The sequence below is a fragment of the Ictalurus furcatus genome, chromosome 17 (genome assembly GCF_023375685.1).
Source record: "Ictalurus furcatus strain D&B chromosome 17, Billie_1.0, whole genome shotgun sequence".
Taxonomy (NCBI): Eukaryota; Metazoa; Chordata; class Actinopteri; order Siluriformes; family Ictaluridae; genus Ictalurus; species Ictalurus furcatus.
The window spans coordinates 22940109-22963089 of NC_071271.1; the positions used below are offsets into that span (position 1 = coordinate 22940109).

At 37.6% G+C, this 22981-nt stretch overlaps 2 protein-coding genes across 2 annotated transcripts; both read left to right on the forward strand.

Annotated features, from left to right (window-relative positions):
• The first annotated feature begins 351 nt into the window (after positions 1-351).
• Positions 352-3291, forward strand: lyrm9 (LYR motif containing 9). Its single transcript, XM_053647238.1, has 3 exons — positions 352-721; positions 1495-1587; positions 2451-3291. The coding sequence occupies exons 1-3, from the start codon at positions 596-598 to the stop codon at positions 2514-2516; spliced, it is 285 nt and encodes a 94-aa protein (XP_053503213.1). The 5' UTR covers positions 352-595; the 3' UTR covers positions 2517-3291.
• Positions 3292-4559: 1268 nt separating this feature from the next.
• Positions 4560-22981, forward strand: LOC128621605 (nitric oxide synthase, inducible-like). Its single transcript, XM_053647486.1, has 25 exons — positions 4560-4633; positions 4769-4856; positions 7167-7315; positions 7542-7704; positions 7783-7874; positions 11797-11938; positions 12066-12205; positions 14806-14980; positions 15069-15170; positions 15294-15488; positions 15751-15836; positions 15986-16130; positions 16233-16337; positions 19116-19165; positions 19248-19422; positions 19505-19625; positions 19759-19837; positions 19946-20133; positions 20239-20405; positions 20590-20800; positions 20929-21016; positions 21138-21259; positions 21385-21533; positions 21688-21882; positions 22674-22981. The coding sequence occupies exons 1-25, from the start codon at positions 4560-4562 to the stop codon at positions 22710-22712; spliced, it is 3240 nt and encodes a 1079-aa protein (XP_053503461.1). The 3' UTR covers positions 22713-22981.

The window sequence follows — 22981 nt, forward strand, 5'->3', positions numbered from 1 at the left end:
TAAACATTAAAAGAAACATCAGTCAGGCAGACCGATCCGATGTCCAGTTTTGTAATTGTTTTTTGGCTTGTAAAATGTGAACTCTGATTATTCTACTCATATCTGGGATTGAGTCTTGTGCACTCTTTGATGACCCACGTGCAGTAGTAGTAATAGCAGTAGTAGTAATAGTAGTAGTACTAGCAGTAGTAGTAGTAGTAGTAATAGTAGTAGTAGTAATAGCAGTAGTAGTAGTAGTAGTAGGTAGTAATAGTAATAGTAGTAATAGCAGTAATAGTAGTAGTAATAGCAGTAGTAGTAATAGTAGTAATAGTAGTAGTAGTAGGTAGTAGTAGTAGTAGTAGTAATAGCAGTAGTAGTAGTAGCTGTTGTTGGTGCTATTTGTTTGTTTGTTTGTCTTTAACGCCTAAGTACAAATGAGACTTTTAGTTTGAAATTAATACACAGGCGACACAGGCACACGAACACCGGAAGGTACTTTAGGAAGAATCATAAATACACTCTCACTGCAAATATAACGCGCTTAAGCAGGGAGAAGGAGCCACTTTATTATACTCTATCAGGGAATCTAAGGAGTCAGTGTGAGCCGGTGAGAATGGCGCCACTTCCGGGTGCGGAGCTCGTGCGGACTCCGGTGCAGCTTTACCGCTACCTGCTACGCTGCTGCAAACTGCTGCCCAGTCCGGCCATGCAGACACACTACCGACACACTGTCCGCCAGGTACTGAGCACTTCATACTGAGAACCCTGGAGTGCAGAAACACACGAACTCTGCGATAATCACGTGGGTCAACAAAGGCACAGGTGCACAACACTCAATCCCAGATATGAGTAAAATAAACACATTTTACTAGCCAAAAGCAACTACAAAACAGCACATCTGATCTGTCTGCCTGATGTTTCTTTTAATGTTTACAGTCTAAAACGTGTGCCAACATTTTTTTCTCTGAGAGGTGATTTATCCATGCTGAAATAGGTCCTGGAAGGCCCCAGATAAATTTGGTCCCAGAGAAATTTGCATGTCCGTTTAATTAATGCATGATCATTTGCATATCAAACCATGTTATATGAGGATGGAAGATTTTCTGAAGACATCCAGAATAGAAAAGAATAGGATGAAATGTTTTTTGGGATGTGTGAGGAACCTGGAGGAAACCCACATAAATGCAGCGAGAACATGTGAAACTCCACACAGAGAGTAACCCGAGCTCAGGAGCACAGCACCACTAACCAACTATTTATGCATTTACAAAATAAACTGGATACACTTTTGACTTTTTTTGCATTAACATGCAGTAAAATTTGGACATCTGATTTGTCTGCCTAATGTTTTACCTGGGGTCTAAAAATGATCACCAAATTTCAGGAGAAAATAGCTAACATGTGCTCAAATTGTGGCTAAACGTTACCAGACGACACCACATGACTAATTTGCATGTTCATGGAATCGTCATATCAGTCATTTCGCATAACAGACTGTGTTGTCCTGTACAGAGTTACAACAGCCACGCAGATGAGGACGACCCAGAACGAATTCGCATGATCGTCCAGCGAGCTATTTCTGATGCTGACTGGATTTTAAACAAGGTAAACATCAATAAAGTTGTGAGGTAAAAGAAAAGTCGTAAAACCCCTAGAATGTGATTTACATTGCCATGTTTTATGAAACAATAGGTTTAAACAGAGTAATAGTTTAATTAATACTAGCATAATTATCATTATGGACATACAGTCCCCTCCAAAACTATTGGAACAGCAGTGTTTTTGCTGAAGACATTTGAGATCAAAAGATGAATATGAGCAGAGAGTCAATCACCTGGCCAAGTCAATCACCAGACCTTAACCCAACTGAGCAGCATTTCATCCTGAAGAGGAGACTGAAGGGAGAAACCCCCCTGAAACAAACAACAACTAGAAGAGGCTGCATTAAAAGCCTGGAAAAGCATCACAAAAGAAGAAACCAACAGTTTGGTGATGTCAGTGAGACGCAGGCTTGATGCAGGTATTGCAAGCGAGGGATATGCAACCAAATATTAAGTGTTATTTCCTTTAATTTACTTCAAGACTTATCTGTTCCTATACTTTTGCTTGCCGAAAAATTTGGTTAGTCTGATACAAAAGCGTCTATGTTTTATGTTGTTTAACACATCTAGATGTACACACCATGAAATAATAGCAGAAATCCTAAACTCTCATCTCATATCCATCTTTTGATCTCAAACACAAATGTCAAATTAACAAACAAATTAATTAGCCTTGCCGTTCCAATAGTTTCATGGAGTTTATTTTTAAACATTTAAATGAAAATTGTAATTGCTAGCAAATTCCTGTGGTATAAGAGGAACTTCATCACACCGCCCTGCCGTTAATTCTCCTATAACAGCATGTTTTATTCCTTACATATTACTTATCCATATGTTGATTGATTTTTCTCCATTTCTTTTTCGCAGTATATCAAAAAGACAGGTTCTCCAGGTCAGGATGAAACAGGACAAAACAACTCTGATCGAAGGTGATGCTACGCTGGATTACTTTAAACCCCATAGAAAGCTATACTGTGTTTATTACCAGTCACTATTGTAGACCAGGGTTCCAAGGGAATAATGAAACATTTTTAATACCATAAATATATAATACATAAAAAAATAATAACTGTAAATAAAAATAACTTAGTACATACTGACCAATTGTATATTTGTGTGAAAATGTCATACAAACAATTCAGTTGAACCATGCTGTTAGCTTATGGACCTCTGGTTGCATCATGTGAATAATGTGTATTCATTTCCATTGTATATAATGAATATCTAATGAACATCATGAGCTCTGATTTGGCAGCACTGATGAAATCTATCGCTGAACTCTATGATTGTTTTTTTTTCTCTCATTTGAACACTGTCTGACCATTGAAATAATAAAACATAATCATACCCAGTGAACAGCAGTGACTAATGGCAGACAAACATGGTGTATGTGCTTTATTAAATAAAGTCATGAATCAGAATATCCTAGGCCTCTTATTTTGTAGAATCTTTTATTTGGTTCTCTAGAACTCAGTTATAAATCTTGTACAGTAGCTGTTGTTAATAATAACTTATAATAAATATGATAACCAGATCTTAATCCTCTGTACACTTGGTCTATAGAGAAGTTGGACATTTATCGCTGATATTTGCCTGACAGTGACTCCTGTTACTATTAAAATAAAATGTTCATACATAAAGTAATTGTTTTGCATTGTGTAAATTATTACACAGGCATATTGATTTGGGTAATTTGTTGAAATGGTTGCTTGATATCCTTAATTATTTTATACTTCTTCAGTGTGTATCTGAAATTTCAGCAAGTAAAAAATGGTAGAAAAGTCATTTATTGATATTTATTGGCCTTCTAGGTACTACGTTAGTCAGTTAAATAGAAGGTCTACGTCTAATTTTGTTTCAAACCATTGAATATAAACTCAAAAACCCTATTTTCTCAATAAATTTAAGCATATTTAAACTGTGGAGATTTTTGCCAGTGGTGGGATTGCAAAAGACCAAGGGACTGCAAACAAGCATTTGTCAAATGTGTACTTAATTGTTTTGATGTACCTATTGCACCTTGGTGCTTTGGCTTATCATGAAAACCTCCAGTTAGAATAGGTCTACCTACACCATCAGTGCATGGACCCCTAAAAGGAAAAGGTAGAATTACTATATGGATTCTCTTTGGTGCGTAGACCCCTTGCAAATTCTGTCAGTTTTGTTCTTTTTTTAATCGACTGTCCTGTTGATGTGAACTTTGTAAAGAAAATTTTATTTTTCTGAATTTTCTAAGAAGAAAAACTGCCTTATTTTACACGTGGACACACTGACCCTTTATGACCCTTTAAAAAGGTTTATTTCATGAATTAAGTACATTTATGTCTCTAAGCATTTTAAGAAGATATTTGAATTCCACTTTGTGCCAAAATAGTAAAATACTACTAGCTTTTCAAACGAGATCTAAATGTTCTGATTGTTTATACCACAACATGGTACGGAATCAGTTTCTTGTCTTTATATCTCTTATCAACTGAAGTAATGATAGAAAATTTCCACTTTGTTAAATTTCTTGTGAGTTATTTTTCCTTTTAAACATCGTGGTGTTATTGCAGAATGTGAGTAACGTAAATAGCCCACTATTCAGAGTAGTGCTCTCAACTCCTTATCCCCATCTCCCCATGAGCTTGGCGTCTCAAGAGTTTGGCACTTCTTTTATGTCCCTTCTGCCCCAATCCGAAGCAGGTGCAGCATATAAAAGGAGCAAAAAAATGCAATATGCTCACAATGCTGCACACTGATGATGAGCTGGCATCTAAAATATAAGGTAAATACAGGTTGTTTTATATGTTTCTATAACTCTAGCTACTACTACAACTACAAATAATAATAATAAGAAGAAGAAGAAGAAGAAGAAATAGAATAAGAATGTCTATTATTATTATTATTATTATTATTATTATTATTATTATTATACATTTGTATTTAGTTATTGACACTCATTTCTCATGACAGTAGAAACTACGTGGTAAAATTATGGGGAAGAAACTTTGTCAAGGTAAAGGAAAGGAGCTCCAGCAAACTCAGCTAAATAAGGTCAGTAACCTGAAGTAGGTTTTTTTTTTCCGAATAAGAGACACAGTTTAATTAAAAATACACAAGATATGTAAATTAAAAAGGAAGTAATCCAGCTTACATGAATGGGATATGAACGTTTTGGATGGTCATTGGCAGACAGCAAACAGGAGCGGCCGGTGTCCTGTAGAGCTCCATGTGCACAATCTTCAAAACGGCTCACGATACCAAGACACGCTTTATCACAGAGCAGTCAAGGTGAGATTCCAAATAAATGAGACTGACCTACGGCTTTGGACTAAACCATATTACTTATCAATGTACTTTTTAGTACTACTTACAACTTTTTAATATGTATAGTATTATTATAGAATGTAGTTTATTATTGTACTATTTAGCATTATTTACATTTTGCTACAAATGATAAGTACTATGGTACTGTAAAGTACTATTTACTATACTATTATTTAGTAATAGTATACTATTTAACAAGGTAGTGTTTTTCATTATATCATATTATTTACATATTTACATTTGCTACAAATGGCGATTAATATGGTACTGTACAGTATTATTTACATGTTGCTACAGAATACTACTTACTATGGTAACGGTACTATGGGATTCCTTTTCTATTCAATACAGTACTAATTAGTACTACACCATACCATTAACTATGGCACTATTTAGTACTCTTTACATGTAGTACTATTCATCGCTTCTTACTATGTATTACTATAGAATACTATTTCTTTTGGAAATATATAGTACTATAGCATATTTAGTAGTTAATAACATGATTTGTATTACAACCCCAATTTCGAAAAAGTTTGGATAGTATGGAACACGGAAAAAAACAAACAAAAAGAGTCATTTGAAAATTCAATTCAGCCTGTGCTATATTGAAACACATTATTAACACATATTAACACATTAACACATTATTTGATGTTTTACTTTGGGAATATACATTTATTTTTGAAAATATACACTCATTTCAAATCTCATGACTGCAACAAACTCCAAACAAGTTGGGACACTCGACTGTTTACCACTGTGTAACATCACCTTTTCTTTTAATAACACTCATTAAGCTATTGGACATTGAAGATACCAGCTGGTTAAGTTTAGTAAGCAGAATTTTCCCCCATTCATCCATTATGCATTTCTTCAGCTGCACAGCCTCTTTGGCCACGATGGCTGTTTTGTCCAAAAACTATTTGAAATGTTGACTCGTCGGAGTCGGACCACATAGCACGATTCCACTGTGCTACTGTCCATCTCAGATGAGACCGAGCCCAGAGAAGTGGGCGGAGCTTCTGGACAGTGTTGATGTACGGCTTCTGATTTGCATAGTAAAGCCTTAACTTGCATCTGTAGATGCAGCGGCGAATGGTGTTGACTTACAAAGGTTTAACCAAAGTATTCCCAAGTCCATGTCAGGATCTCCATTACAGACTCATGACAGTTTTTAAGACAGTGACGTCTGATGGATCGGAGATCACGCGCATTCAGAAGCGGTTTTCGGCCTTGCCCTTTATGCACCGAGATTTGACCGGATTCCTTTAATCTTTTAATTATATTGTGCACTGTAGAAGGTGAAATGCCCAAATTCCGACCGATTTGGGGAATGTTGTTCTCAAAGTGTTGGATTATTCGCTGATTATTTGCTTATATACTATGATTAGACGATTGCCTCACCTGTTTCACATCACCTTCTTATTTCAACTCGTCACATCGCTATTAGTCCTAAATCACCCCTGTCCCAACTTCTTTGGAACATGTTGCATGCATCAGTTTCAAAATAAACAATTATCTTCAAACAACTATGCAGTTGATTAGGTAAAATATCAAATACTTTGTCTTTATATGTTTTTTGTTTAAATACAAGTCAATGTACATTTACAAATCACTCCTCTTTTTTTTATTAGCATTTTCCATACTGTCCGAACTTTTTCGGAATTGGGGTTATACTATACCATACTATTTGCTATAGAACTATTAAATACTATTTCCTTTTTGGTATACATTACAGTATATTATGAAATGTAATACAGTACTATTTACCACATTGTTAAACACACTAAATAGTACTATTATGACTTACTATAAAATACTGCTTAATATGGTACCATTTAATAATGTTTTCAATTTTATTAGAAAATATTACTATATATTTTCAACCAAAATCGAATTTTTCAAACAATTTTTTAAAAATATATTTTCAGTATTTCAATTACAATACCAGTACTATTTATTACTACAGTTAATATGATACTATTTCTTATGGTACTATATTACTATACTGTATAGTAGTGTTAAACAAACCATAGGTGCACTACTTAACGTGATACTATGATGGTTTATTAATATTTCATACTATTTTGGCATGTCTTTTGCAGTTTCAGGCATAACCTAAATCGTCAGCATGAGTGAACCAATACAGTTTCATTGCTTATAATATTTACTGTTAATTCACAACACATTCATATGTCATTCACTTAATTGTGTCCGATTAAGCCTTGTTTTAGACAAACTCTCCTCAGCTGTGACTGTTTGAAATTCCAGGGTCTGTGCTGCAAGCCAAATGTGTGTGAGGGCTCCATAATGAATCCGAAGTCTCTAACTCGCTCTCCTCCCGTTTCTCCACCTTCCTCCAATGAGCTCCTCATGCAGGCCATTGACTTCATTAACCAGTACTACAAATCCTTTAAAATGTAGGCATTATCTAAGCATTTGTGTGTTTACATCTAAGGAATGTTAATCAAGGTTGCCAAGCTGAGTATTTTCCAACCCGCTTGGATTATGTTTTAATCACACCAGCCTGGGAAAAAAATGGCCAGTAGATTGAATTTAATTGCTGTTGGGATCATTTATACACTGAAAGCATGATTTGTCTGACAAGCCTAATCGCAACTCATTTGTATTCATCATTTAACACAGCTCTAAAATAGACGAGCATTTGGCCCGGCTTAATGAGGTTGCTCAAGAGATTGATGTCACCGGATCTTATCAGCTCACTACTGAAGAACTCGTGTTTGGAGCCAAGCAGGCTTGGAGAAATGCGCCCAGGTGCATTGGCAGAATTCAGTGGTCCAATTTGCAGGTTTGAGGCTTTTGGAGCTCATATTCAGCTTTCAAGTTTATGATCATTATACGTATGACAATATTCTCTCCTCCTCAGGTGTTTGATGCACGGAAATGCAGGACAGCAGAGGACATGTTCCAATTTCTGTGTGCTCATCTTAAATTTGCTTCGAATGGAGGCAACCTGAGGTATGCAGATTTTGATGATGATATGTATTATTATTATTATTATTATTATTATTATTATATAATTATATAATAATAATAATACCCACAAACCTGTCGATTGCTCATTTACTTTGTGTTTATTTATTCATTCTCATGTGCACAGCATGCTTCATGTCACCCCACAGATTTTTAGTTGGATTCAGGTCTAGGCTCTGGCTAGGTCATTCAAAAACATTGATCTTCTTTTGGTTAAGCCGGTGCTTTGTTGATTTGGATGTATGCTTTGGGCCATTGTTGTACTGAAAGTTGAAATTCCTTTTCATCTTCAGCTTACTAGAAGATACCTGAAGGATTTGCACTAAAATCGACTGGTATTTGTAGCTATTCATGATTTCCTCCACCTTGATAAAAGTCCCAGTTCTGGCTGAAGAAAAACAGCCCTAAAGCATGATGATGCCAGCACCATGCTTCACCGTGGTGATGGTGTTCTTTTAGTAATGTACCTTTTTTTTGTTTTTAGCCAAACATACCTTTTGGAATTATGGAATTATTATAACTTTTGGAATTGGTCTCATCAGACCATAACACATTTTGCCACATGGTTTGGGGTGATTTATTTGGGCTAGGATGTTTTTTGTGAGAAAGGGCTTCTGTCTAGCCACCCTACCCCATAGCTCAGACATGTGAACAATAAGAGAGACATGCAGACAGTAATCAGTACTTGTCAGATATAATGGTTGCTGTAGGTCTGTTGGCAGCCCCAATTGTTTTTATTTGTTTCAATAATTTTCCCTAAAATGTCTAGGGTGTGTAGACTTTTTATATCCATTGTATGTTTATGTATCCTTTGGCTTCCATCCAACTTGTTTATATAATCTGACATCTTTCATCAGATAGCCAGCGTATTTATTTAGCTGAAATCCGGAAATCATGTATGCATCAGTTCTTTGAAGGAACAAGTTCTTGTGATAGCTAAACCTGTAAAATTCATGATTTAAATAGATAAAAGTTCCTACCATTCTGGCTAGATGAAGGCTGTGACCTGTTTGTAAAATAATTAATTATACGCACATCTTGCTCTTGCCCGAGTTAGTTCAGTTCAATGGACAGATGAATAATCTGACAAACCCTTTCTAAGCAAAATAAAGCAAACAACAGATTCGAGTTTTCAGACTTACCAATATGGGATATATTTTTTACATAGGTTTTGCACAAAAAACAGTAAGAAGATTAATGAGAAAGGTTGGCAATGTAAAGCATCAACAGCACAACCTAAGGACGTGGGAAGTGGGTGACAGCATTCCTTTAACTGCAACTGCTATGCTAATGATAAAATAGTAATAATAATAATAATAATAATAATAATAATAATAATAATATGAGGGGGAGGAGTTGCATTTTTTAATTGATCATTTTTATAGTTGTTATATGTAATAAATAAATCACTTGGGCTGTGCTGTTAGAGGGAACTAATTGATGTTCATTATTTTCATACTACAAAATACCACAATTTTATTTGTCTTATACCACCAGAATTTTTAATTTATATGTATGTAAGTATGGCATCTAGTACTTTCTATCCATTTAACTCTATTTCTTGTGTATCTTTGGCAACATGTAGAGCTTCGCTGTACACAGAAGATCCATCAGTTGAATCGTCATCTCCAAAGGATTGGCAGTTAAAGCTAGATAATACTCGGGATTAGTGAGCTGTTGAAGTCCTTTGCCAATCAAAGGAAACCAAAGTACCACAATCTCACAAAGATCAAAATAAGAGCATTGAAGTGGCTATCTGAAAATAAGGAAATCATTGTAAAACTGGCTGATAAAGGAGGCGTTGCTGTTGTCTGGGCGAGACAGCGGTATATCCAGGAAGGACTTTGACAGCTCACTAATCCCGAGTATTATCTAGCTTTAACTGCCAATCCCCTCTGGAGATGATGGTGATTCAACTGATGGATCTTCTGTCTACAACGACGGATGGTAATTGGATATCCAAAAAGGAATATGATTCTTACTTTGTATAGACTCTCATGTTCCATCATTCTACATGTTGCCCAAGATACACAAGAATTTAGAAACTCCACCAGGTAGAGAACCGGCATCACAGTGTGTTTTTTATTTATTTATAAAGCCCTAAGTATTTAAGCTTCCTTCTTCTATTCAAGATAGTATCCAAGGGCTTAATAAGATCAATGACATAAAAAATGTAGGTGAATTGCTGTTGGTAACAATGGACGTTGAATCTTTGTACACTAATATTGATCATGTAGAGGGGCTTGAAGCTGTTGAACACTTTTAAGTGATAGATCTCCAGGAAGTGTGCCACCTACTTCTTTTATTTTACAATTGATGGAGTGGACCCTTAAAAACAATGTATTTATATTTCGAGATGTCTTTTATAAACAGATTACAGAATTTTATTAACAGATTACAGGTACAGCTGTGGCTGCTTGTTTTGCTCAGAATTACGCTTACTTATTTTATTCAACTCATAACTTCTTTTTGTATAAAATTGTAATGTGGGGTAGATATATTGATGATGTCATGTTGATTTGGTCTGTCAGAATTGCACAGGATTCATGAATATATCAATGGCATCAATTGGAATCTGAAATTGAGCCTTGAGTATTCAGTGTCTGAAATGAATTTCCTTGAATGAAAAATAACTAAGTAGGCTAATGGAGAGCTACACACTTTGACTTGTGCGAAACTAACAGATCAAAATACTATTCTTAGAGCTAACAGTTTTCATTCACCTTGGCTGATATATGAAATATTCCTCATGGCCAGTTTGAAATATTGAAATTTATTTGCGATTTAAAAAATGATTATGAAATTCAATTACAGGATATGACCAGTAAATTTCGAAGGCTTTTTACTTCACCGTGTGAGTGCCTTGGAGTATTTTGTTTTCATAATTCCTCCCAATTACATATATTGGATGCATTTCTATGTAAATTGGCAGATGGAATGTTACTTTATTCATTCTGCTGCTACCATCATGAGTTACATCATCAATAAAGATTAGTGAGCCTGTTCCAGAAGCAGCCGTGCAAGCCATGACACTACCTCCACCATGCTTGACCGATGAGTTTGTATGTTTTGGATCATGAGCAGATCCTTTCTATCTCCATACTTTGGATTTTCCTTCACTTTGGTAGAGGTTAATCCTGGAACTTTTGTGGCTCGTCTCTGTAAACTTTGTGAATTCCAAACCAGCTTTCTGATTCTTAATGCTGGTGAGTGGTTTGCATCTTGTGGTATGACCTCTATATTTCTGCTCTCAAAGTTTTTGAACTGTGGATTGTGATACCTTCACTCCTGCTCTGTGGAGGTTGTTGGTGATGTCACTGACTGTTGTTTTGGGGGTTTTCTTCACAGCTCTCACAATGTTTCTGTGATCAACTGCTGTTGTTTACCTTGGCCGACCTGGTTGATGCCTGGTTGTTAGAACACCAGTGGTTTCTTTCTTTTTTAGGACATTTCAAATTGTTGTATTGGCTATGCCCAATGTTTTCCTCTCTTTTCTCAGATTCAAAATGGCTTGCTTTTCTCCCATAGACAGCTCTCTGTTCTTTATGTTGGTTTGTCTTTTTAAAAACCAATGCAGTCTTTACAGGCAAACCCCAGCGAAAACTGAAATCCTGATCTATTGTCTCATATTCATCTTTTGATCTCAACCCAAATGTCTTTAGTGTATAGCAAAAACCTTAGAATTGGCCTTGAAATTCCAGTGCAATAGGAGGGAACTGTATGTTATTTTGCTAAATAACAGCATCCACTGAACAACTCCTTGTGAATGAGCTATTATTATGAAAACAATAATGTATTATAACGAGCACATTAATATACATATGTGATTTGCTTTACAGCCAGCACATTCTGACCAATCAGATTCGAGAATTAAACAGTGCTGTGTATAATTGTTCTTATTTTATAGGTCAGCCATCACTGTGTTCCCTCAAAGAACTGATGGCCAGCATGATTTCCGAGTTTGGAACAGTCAGCTCATTACATACGCTGGCTATCAAACGGAGGATGGCCGAATTATAGGAGACCCTGCTAATGTGGAATTCACTGAGGTATCCAGAAGTCACACGCCATCTAATGTCAATTAACTGCCCCTCATTGACGGCAACACATTAATTCTTCTTTCTTAAAACAGAGCCCATTTCTGCTTGTTTAATTTAAATCACTGCCTTCTAACAGATTTGTGTCCAACTTGGATGGACACCAAAGTACGGGTCCTTTGATGTGCTGCCACTGATCTTGCAGGCCAATGGGGAAGATCCTGAACTATTTGAAATTTCCCAGGAGTTGGTACTGGAGGTTGAAATAGAGCACCCACAGTAAGCGCAAAACACCTTATAAATATTTCATTACTTTCTTAATAGCTCTAATTTGTTTTTAAACAAGAGGTCTATGGGTCAAACAGATTAAAGGCGTGTTTGATAGATCGATGCTATTCCACAAGCCTGATGTAAATAACCATGGCAGGGTTTTTCAACAAAGCATGCAGAACCATTCATAACATGGATGTAAATAAAGCATAACAGTATCCTTGTTGTTATGGAAACATAATAGTATCTGTAAAGTTACTCTACTTGAACAAGCTGATTAAAATAGGGAAATATGGGAATATTTAAAATATAAAATATGGGAATATTTGTAAGAAATGAGATATGGGTGAGGCATCATTCTTTGGTTTGATAATGGAAAATTTATGAGCAGCACTTACATTAAGAATTATATTTTGCTTCTATTTTGCAAAGGTACTATTAGATATTTAAAAAAAAAATTCTAGTGACAAACCAATAGGTTTATTGACTGTCTCTGTTTATATCAGTGGCGTTTACGCAGACCACCAAGACTCTGTATTGGGGCGCTTACGGTCTCTTACACTACTTGCTTTCTACTTGAGGTTGCTTTTGACTTGATGTTGAAAATCTAAGTAAATCTCCAGGCTCTGAGAACACAAAAGTTCCCAGTCATTCTTGTGCTTCTGAATGGTCTGCAGTCAAAGAACATTTAAATCAAGAAACCCTTCAAACTTAACGATCAGGGTTAAGTGGAAAAGCCATTTGTTCTTAATTAAACCATTATTTAGCCCCATTAATTCATGAGAACATAACAAAATTACCCCATCACATATTAGCTTTCTTGAGCACTATGTGAAGTGCTGATTGTTGGAGCCCACAAGATGCAACCATAAGATCTATCAATGTTGAAATAAACTACATCAAGGTATGACCAAAAGCCTTCTAGTAAATTCTGGCCACTCGATGGGCATCTTGGGTGACATTCTTGGGCAGTTATTTGCAGTCATACAAGACCAGGCTTCTACAAAGATTTGCATAATTATTCCCCGCTTGAACTATTACACATTTTGTAGTGTTACAACCAGGAACTGAAATGGACTAGCTTGGGCATGTATGCAATGAAACTACACTGTAAAACCAGATAAGTTCATTTAACTCAAAATAGATAATTACTTAAATGGAGTCAAGCTGTGTGCAATTAAATTGTCATGTGATTTCACCCTACTATACAGTAGGTGAAAAGTAGCACGCTAAAGGGGAAGTATGTCCGAATTCTCAGCATTCATAAAACAGTAGGCGAGAAATACCCAGATGATCTGCTGCTTCCTCTGACATTCTGCAGTAGTGAACCAATGGATACTGCGCTATACCATAAGGCAATGTTACTGGCATGGTAGAACTGTCAGAATAACAAATGGCGGAAAGCAGCGTGTTGGCTTTTCGGTATTGACATGACAATGCCAACATGGCGGATGTTGTATGTCCAGATTGTAATCATACTAAACACATATACTGATCAGTCTGTACATATCCTGGGACCACCATTAAATCCATTATTAAAACATGGAAAGAATACAGCACAACTCTGCCTAGAGGAGTCCACCCTAATCAGTGATTGGGTAAAGAAGACATTACTCAGAGAAGCAATGAAGAGACCAAGGGTAGCTCTCAACATGATGCTACCACTACCACCACCACGCATTACTGTAGGGATGGTGTTCTCAAGACAAGAAACAACAAGAAATGGATTGACGTTTAAAACATGGATTTGAAATAGTTGTAAATAACTAAAAAATGTAACAACTAAAATACTATTTCTCAGGTTGATCTGTCTACTGCACATGTATGTTTCTCTATAACTAACAAAGTGCCCTATATCTGCGCATGCATCAGTCATTACATTAAGTGTTACATGCTGCCCAATTTGTATTATAAACAGTGGGCTGTCTCTACTTATACCATTTCTGGTATACTAAATGAGCAAAGACAAAGCATATGGTATTGCAATTTATGAGTTTGGTGTATATACTTGGTAAAATGCAGTGACTGCATCATGTATGTAGTATTATTACCTTCCGTTGAAACTACTAATAGTGGATATGTACTTCAGGGACGAGCATATACCAAAATAACAAACGAAAAGAATAACTATGATTTTGGCTGGCTAACTAACCGAAAATAAAAGAAACAGAAAATATATAACATTCTACCATAACTCCCGGGCTCCAAAACAGGAGAAAAGTGCAATCAGAAATAAATGATGCTCAAACTCTACAGATTCCACACAATTTATCATGTAAGTTATCGACCATAAAGTACAGATGAAAGCTACTGACTACTGTAGGTAGAGAGTGAAGATTTCAGTTTGGTCAGGTCAGATGGCACTTCTCGTTACGTTGGAAGGGGAAGGCCCTCGAGTCTGTGAGTATCTCTCTAGTGCCTTTCTCTCATTTTATAGACACGGTGTCCCTGTTCAACCAAAGACAATGCTCCACATACTGTTGAGGAAGAAAAAAAAAAAGAAAACATAACCCAACAAACGATAACATGAATATTTGTATTTTGTATACTCAGACCTGAGTGCCTTATGACTCAACACTGATTGATTGATTGATTATTTTTTTATCCAGTTATGAGTGGTTCAAAGATCTGAACCTTAGATGGTATGCAGTACCTGCAGTGTCCAACATGTTGCTGGAGATTGGTGGTCTTGAGTTCACAGCATGCCCCTTCAATGGCTGGTACATGGGCACTGAGATTGGTGTGAGGGACTTCTGCGATACTCAGCGCTACAACATCCTGGAGGTCAATCTATTTCACTTAGTGCTGGATAGTACAAGAGGAAAGGTTTACATAGTTTAAACTTAATTTCTATTTCTAATGCCTTCTACAGAAAGTTGGTCAATGTATGGGTTTGGATACACACAACCTGTCATCCCTGTGGAAGGATGAGGCTCTGGTTGCCATCAATGTTGCCGTGATTCACAGTTTTCAGGTAAAAACTTTTAAGTAAAAAAATCTGAAAAAAGGCATTTTTAAAACTAATTAATCATCATTCTCTATTTGATCGATTGTTTACTTTGATACAAATTTCTTCTTCTGTTGTCTTGTGCTGCAGAAAAATAAGGTGACCATCACGGACCACCACTCTGCTACAGAGTCCTTCATGAAGCACATGGAGACTGAAATGCGCCTGCGTGGTGGCTGTCCTGCTGACTGGGTCTGGCTGGTGCCTCCCATGTCTGGCTCTCTGACCCCTGTGTTCCACCAGGAGATGATCATCTACATTCTTTCACCCTTCTACTACTACCAGGTAGCACACATATACATAACTATTAAGGAAAAACATCTGGGTTTATCATAACAATGTACAGATGCATCAAATCTCTTTAATCTGCTACTGAATTGTTAAGGAAGTTAAAGCCTTATTCCTGAAACCGTAGACATCCATTTCATTAATAATCCCTCTTCAAACTCGTGTCAAACTCTTCAACCTTCTACAGCAACAACAACAAAAATGTATTATAAGTTATTTGTTTTGCTTGTCTTGTGATAACCGTTCCATTTCTTTAAAGCCTAATCCCTGGTTAACGCATGTATGGAAAAATAAAAAGAAAGGATTGAAGAAGCAGAGAAGAATAAGCTTCAAATGTCTCATATGGTGAGTGCTCTTTCCCAACCAATTCTATGCCCATGTGCTAATATCTAGTCTTTAAACGCCTTTAAATGTTTAATTACAATTATTATTATTATTTTTTTTAAATGTTTGCATGCTAAGTATGTCATTATATGTTAATTCTCTTTCTCCAGGGCAGCGGTCTTCTCTCAAAGGCTCATGAAATCTGCTTTGGTAAAGAGAGTGCCCTGCACCATTCTCTATGCTACTGAAACAGGGAAATCACAGTCCTTTGCCAAAAAACTCAAATCAATACTTAGTTGTGCTTTCAATCCCAGGGTAAAAGTTTGTTACCTTCAAAGAATGGATATGAAAATGATCTCTAGACACACTGTGGTATGGACTGAATGAGCATTCCTTTCCTGTTTGTTTGGGATACAGCTACTCTGCATGGAGGACTACAATTTCCCAGAGCTTGAGAAAGAGTGTCTCCTAATGGTGGTGACCAGCACATTCGGCAATGGAGACTCTCCAGGAAATGGACAGGTATGGGCTCAACTGTGCACAAAAATGATAGTTACATGCAGTATGTAACTGTGGTTCTGTTGATAAAACAAGTGCTGGTGAGAATCACCCGAATACCTTCTTGTGAACATGTACACACATCCAGAGAGCTTTCAATAAAGTCACATAATAATGTAATAAGTGGCATTTATATGAAATATATATGAAATCATATATATGAAATCTTGCTGTTCTTGTTCTTTCAGGGTTGCCCATGGTTCTGAGTGGCAAGGAACATTATCTGGAGTTAATAAAACCACAGTTATATACATGTTTGAGTTCACACCTCCTAAATACCAAGTGTGGATAATACATGTCAACAAGATCAGAAGCAAACTTAGCTGCTGACTAAACTGACTAACCAGAAAGGTGTCCAGAGATAGCCACTATACTCACCACACAGGGGCCATGTTAACAAAAGAGTGGCACAGTGGCACCCAGGTCACAACTGAACAGACATGGCAGAGTGTCATGCCTCTAAATAATGCCCATGAGAGGGAGACCCTCCTCATAGAGCGGTATGTACCAATATGGGCCAGGAATCCAGCCCAGTCTATAGATAATGGTGATGACGTCCACCACCCAGTGGGTGCTGCTTAAATAAGCCCCCTGTGTCTTTCCTTCATGACATATCAAATGTTGGTGTGAGGATTGGATGACCACCATACAGTCAGTAACATCAAAGAACACCCTGCAGGTGTTGTATACAGTATCTCACAAAAGTGAATACACCCCTCACATTTTTGTAAATATTTGATTATATGTTTTCATGTGACAACACTGAAGAAATGACACTTTGCTGCAATGTAAAGTAGTGAGTGTACAGCTTGTGTAACAGTGTAAATTTGCTGTCCCCTCAAAATAAATCAACACACAGCCATTAATGTCTAAACCGCTGGCAACAAAAGTGAGTACACTCCTAAGAGAAAATGTCCAAATTGGGCCCAAAGTGTCAATATTTTGTGTGGCCATCATCATTTTCCAGCACTGCCTTAACTTTCTTGGGCATGGAGTTCACAAGAGCTTCACAGGTTGCCACTGGAGTCCTCTTCCACTCCTCCATGATGACATCATGGAGCTGGTGGATGTTAGAGACCTTGTGCTCCTCCACCTTCCGTTTGAGGATGCCCCACAGATGCTCAATAGGGTTTAGGTCTGGAGACATGCTTGGCCAGTCTATCACCTTCACCCTCAGCTTCTTTAGCAAGGCAGTGGTTGTCTTGGAGGTGTGTTTGGGGTTGTTATCATGCTGGAATACTGCCCTGCAGCCCAGTCTCCGAAGGGAGGGGATCATGCTCTGCTTCAGTATGTCATAGTACATGTTGATATTCATGGTTCCCTCAATGAATTGTAGCTCCCCTGTGCCGGCAGCACTCATGCAGCCCCAGACCATGACACTCCCACCACCATGCTTGACTGTAGGCAAGACACACTTGTCTTTGTACTCCTCACCTGGTTGCCACCACACACGCTTGACACCATCTGAACCAAACAAGTTTATCTTAATCTCATCAGACCACAGGACATGGTTCCAGTAATCCATGTCCTTAGTCTGCTTGTCTTCAGCAAACTGTGCGGGCTTTCTTGTGCATCATCTTTAGAAGAGGCTTCCTTCTGGGACGACAGCCATGCAGACCAATTTGATGCAGTGTGCGGCGTATGGTCAGAGCACTGACAGGCTGACCCCCCACCCCTTGAACCTCTGCAGCAATGCTGGCAGCACTCATATGTCTGTTTACCAAAGACAACGTCTGGATATGACGCTGAGCACGTGCACTGAACTTCTTTGGTTGACCATGGCGAGGCCTGTTCTGAGTGGAACCTGTCCTGTTAAACCACTGTATGGTCTTGGCCACCGTGCTGCAGCTCAGTGTCAGGGTTTTGGCAATCTTCTTATAGCCTAAGCCATCTTTATGTACAGCAATAATTATTTTTTTCAGATCCTCATAGAGTTCTTAGCCATGAGATGCCATGTTGAACTTCCAGTGACCAGTATGAGGGAGTGTGAGAGCGATGACACCAAATTTAACACACGTGCTCCCCATTCACACCTGAGACCTTGTAACACTAACAAGTCACATGACACCAAGGAGGGAAAATGGCCAATTGGGCCCAATTTGGACATTTTCACTTCGGGGTGTACTCACTTTTGTAGCCAGCGGTTTAGACATTAATGTCTGTGTGTTGAGTTATTTTGAGGGGTCAGCAAATATACACTGTTACACAAGCTGTACACTCACTACTTTACATTGTAGCAATGCAATTCTTCGGTGTTGTCACATGAAAAGATATAATCAAATATTTTTTAAAAATGTGAGGGGTGTACTCACTTTTCTGAGATACTGTAAATGTGTATTAAAAATGTATTTTATAAAAATATAATCACTGGGCTAGAAAAGATGAGGTAAGGCCATCTCCAGCTTTGCAGGTCAGGAACCCTGTAGCACTGGCCATAGTTACACGCTGCTAAGCAAATAGCTACATATGGTGTACACTTGGTCTGTAAAATACAAAAAAACGAAAAATGTGAACGATGGCTTTATGACAGTTGTATTTATTGCAAATTCTGAGTCATACATCACTATCTGACTTTGCTGAAAGGTCTCACCAAGATGGTATCCAGATGATTCTCACTGCCCCGGCAGTTAAAAATGTTTAATCATGTAGAGCTTGTTATTTTATTATGACCTTGAATAATACATATAAATAGTACATATTAAATGATCAGGAAACTTTTTTTTTCTTTTCCCTCTTTTGAAGATGTTCAAGACGTACCTTTTCAGCACTAAATACCTCAAAAACAAAGTCAGGTTAGTATTCTCTGACACTTGTGGAAAAGCTTTTTTTTATTTAAAGAACTGGATATTTGACTAGTCTCTTTGTATTACACAGGTACAGTGTTTTTGGCCTTGGCTCTCGCATGTACCCACAGTTTTGTGCTTTTGCCCATGCCGTGGATGATAAGCTTGCAGAATTGGGAGCCAGACGAGTGACTTCTATAGGAGAGGGAGATGAGCTCAATGGGCAGGAAGAGTCTTTCTCTATCTGGGCTTGCACCGTGTTCAAGGTTCACTGGTCACCATTAATAAACACAAAATCACATTTAGCAGCAGCTGCTTGTGGTTCATAAAAATGGTTTACATTTGTAGGCTGCATGTGAGGAGTTTGGCATTGAGAGCCATGTGTTATGGGTGGAGCATCTAAGAAATAGCTGGGACCCACTGAGACACCGAGTGCGGCCTGGCAGCAGCTCCTTTGAACGCGTCACGGGTATCTTGTATAATTTCAGAAAGTTCTCAATGGTGGTGCAATTTTTTTTTTTTTTTTTTAATGGCAAAATATTATGGAGTCTAAGATGTCTGTTCTGACCCATCAAGACACTGTATGTTGCCTCTTCTCACAGCTCTCTCAGCACTCCACTCTAAGACTGTGTTTTCTATGAAGCTAAAGAGAAGAAAGAATCTACAAAGTTCACGATCAAGGTTGACTCTCAAACCTGACATAATTTTACCTAACTGCATTTGGAGACAGTCATCCATTTTAAAGCAATATTTTATTTTATTTTGCTTTGTAATGTGGCATTGTTTCAGTCGCTGTACTGTACTGGTTGAACTGGAGGTTCACAAAAAAGAGGCCTTGAATTATGCTCCAGGTGACCACGTGGGCGTTTTCCCAGGGAATTCACCTGAGCTAGTGATGGGCATTCTGAAGCACCTCCGTAATGCCCCTCCCACCAATCAGAGTGTCCAGCTTGAATACCTTCCTGAGTCCTACAATGGTATATATATATATATATATATATACCATATATATTCAAGTTATATGCTAAATTGTTACCTATTGGGAAATTACCCTGTACAACTTGTTCTGCCTTATCCTGCAGGGAGTGCAACGTGGCAAACAGATTCACATATCCCAGCATGCCCTCTGGCCAAGGCTCTTACGTACCTCTTGGATATCACCACCCCACCTTCCCAAAGCTTCTTGCACAAGCTCTCACACATGACTAAGCAGGAAGGTGACCGACAGCGCCTGCTAGCTCTTGCAAAGGTAACCCATCCTAACACTGAAATAATCATCATTAATACTAAACGTACAGTAATTTGAGTTGTTAGGAGATGAGTGACCTTGAATTAGCGCCAGTGTGTGTCCGTTGTTGATATTGTTGATTTAATTTAAATTTTCCGAACAAAGAACAAAAAAGTGCTTAGAAAATAATGTCACCTTTCTGTAGGACTTCAAGTGTTATGCAGAATGGAAAGCATTTAATAGTCCCAATTTCCTGGAGATTCTGGAGGAGTTTCCTTCCCTGGAGCTCTCTGCAGCCTTCCTCCTCAGTCAGCTACCCCTGCTGAAGCCCCGTCTCTACTCTGCCAGCTCCTCCCCAGACCTCCATCCTCACGAGCTTCACCTCACCGTGTCTGTGGTCAACTACCGCACACAGGGTAAATGACACACAATACGAATCTCCATGCACAGCATTAGTAGAACATGATTACTGAAATTGTAGCTTCATTCTGTACAGTATACAATTCAGAACCCAAATTGGAAAGCATTTTGTTTTTAATTCCAGATGGAAAGGGTCCTCTGCATCATGGTGTCTGCAGCACATGGCTCAACACCCTCAAAGAAGGCCAACTAGTTCCATGCTTTATTCACAGGTACTAACCAGAAGTTCCTTCTCAGAGCTTTTCCTGGCTTCATCATGTGAAACAGTATGATGCGTTTTCTAGTGTTTGGTATTTTAAAAGACAGATATGTTTCTTTATTGGTCTTCTACAGATACAGCGGGTTCCACCTTCCATCAGATCCCAGTTCTCCTACTATATTAATTGGAGCAGGGAGTGGCATTGCACCTTTCAGGAGTTTCTGGCAACAGCGCTTCTACGACATGAAAACAACAGGTACTGCCAGATCCACTTCTGGACAGACAATTTACTGAAACAAAATTACAGTTGATTATTAGTTCTCCATTATTAGTTCTCCAGCTAAACAGTATTTTTGAGGACGTGTAAATTTTGTCTGAAAGGCCTGAAAGCCAGTCCGATGATGCTGGTGTTTGGATGCCGTGGTGCAGACACGGATCATCTCTATAAAGAGGAGACTCTGGACATGAGAGAAAATGGCACACTAAAGAGCATCACTCTAGCATACTCTCACCAGGCTGGTCTCCCTAAGGTATAGGTCTCCCTCTGTACTTCTTTGAACCAAGTACTGACTAATAACTGAATCCAATTAAACAAATGACACTTAAGCAATTCAACTATTCTCTGGCATCTATTTGAGACATGTTCCAAGCATTACCCTTATTTATCGATATCCCTGGCCCCAGGTGTATGTTCAAGATGTCCTGAGGATGCAGCTTAGTGAAGAGGTTTGGCAGGCCTTGTACCAGAGCACTGGACACCTATATGTGTGTGGGGGCATGAACATGGCCCGAGATGTCGCACACACTATACAAGAGATCCTGGTTAATCGTCTGGGCATAACTCTCTCACAAGCTGGGGAATATCTGGAGCAATTAAAGGTGAGGTAGTTGCAGATTTTACCACAGCAAGGTCTTGAGAAATGTATTTATTTATTTAATTTTTTTACAAGACACATTATTAAGCAAAAAAACCCTTTACTGGGCATCCACCAGTCTGGTCAGAGGTGTTTTCATGACTATTCCATTTATTAATTCTCATAATAATTATTACAGTTGGTCAAATTACGTAAATTTAAGGAAGGTCAAATTTACCACCTTAAAGCTTTTATAACTGGTGTCAACCAGACAAATGGCTTCAGTTCCATTACACTGCCTAAAACCCTGCTACTCACATACTCACGGACCTAAAATGAAGCTTAATACATGATCAGTCATTGTTACTGTTATTCTCCATGCATTATACACGAGACTCATGAAAACTCAGTCTGAATGAGACACAACTGATTGACATACATATATATATATATATATATATATATATATATATATATATATATATATACACATATATATATATATATATATATATATATATATATATATATATATATATATATATATATATATATATATATATATATATATATATAAGCTTTTCTCTGTCTCTGATTTCCTCTCATCACTTGACCTCTTTACACTTTCCATCGTCTATCTCTGGTAACAGCTGGTAAAAGCTACAGAATATTAAAGGACATAAATTCTTATTACAATGTTATTTACTAAATATAACTGCCAATTTTGTTGTCATATTCATATTCTTATTCTACTCTAATCAGCTCTAATCATCCAGTAAAAGGTACTAAATGTTTTCATATGTTTTCTGTTTTGAGGCTGAGAAGAGGTACCATGAGGACATATATGGAGACTAAAACACTTTCACCTTCAGCATTGAGAATCTTGTCCTCTGAAGAACAGGAGACTTGGGAGTCAAAATATTGCAGTGTTAACATATTTGCCAACTTGTCTTTAGTGTAGTTCAGCGAGATACTAAGAGTTTTGTATTTACCTGTTTTGTTTTGTTTTTACTTTAATATATATTTTGACTTTTTACTCATTTACTCATTCTCTCAATAGGAGACGGTACAGTTCCCAAGAGAGTAGAGAAACTTGTTTTATAAAAAGTTAAGAACTTGATTTG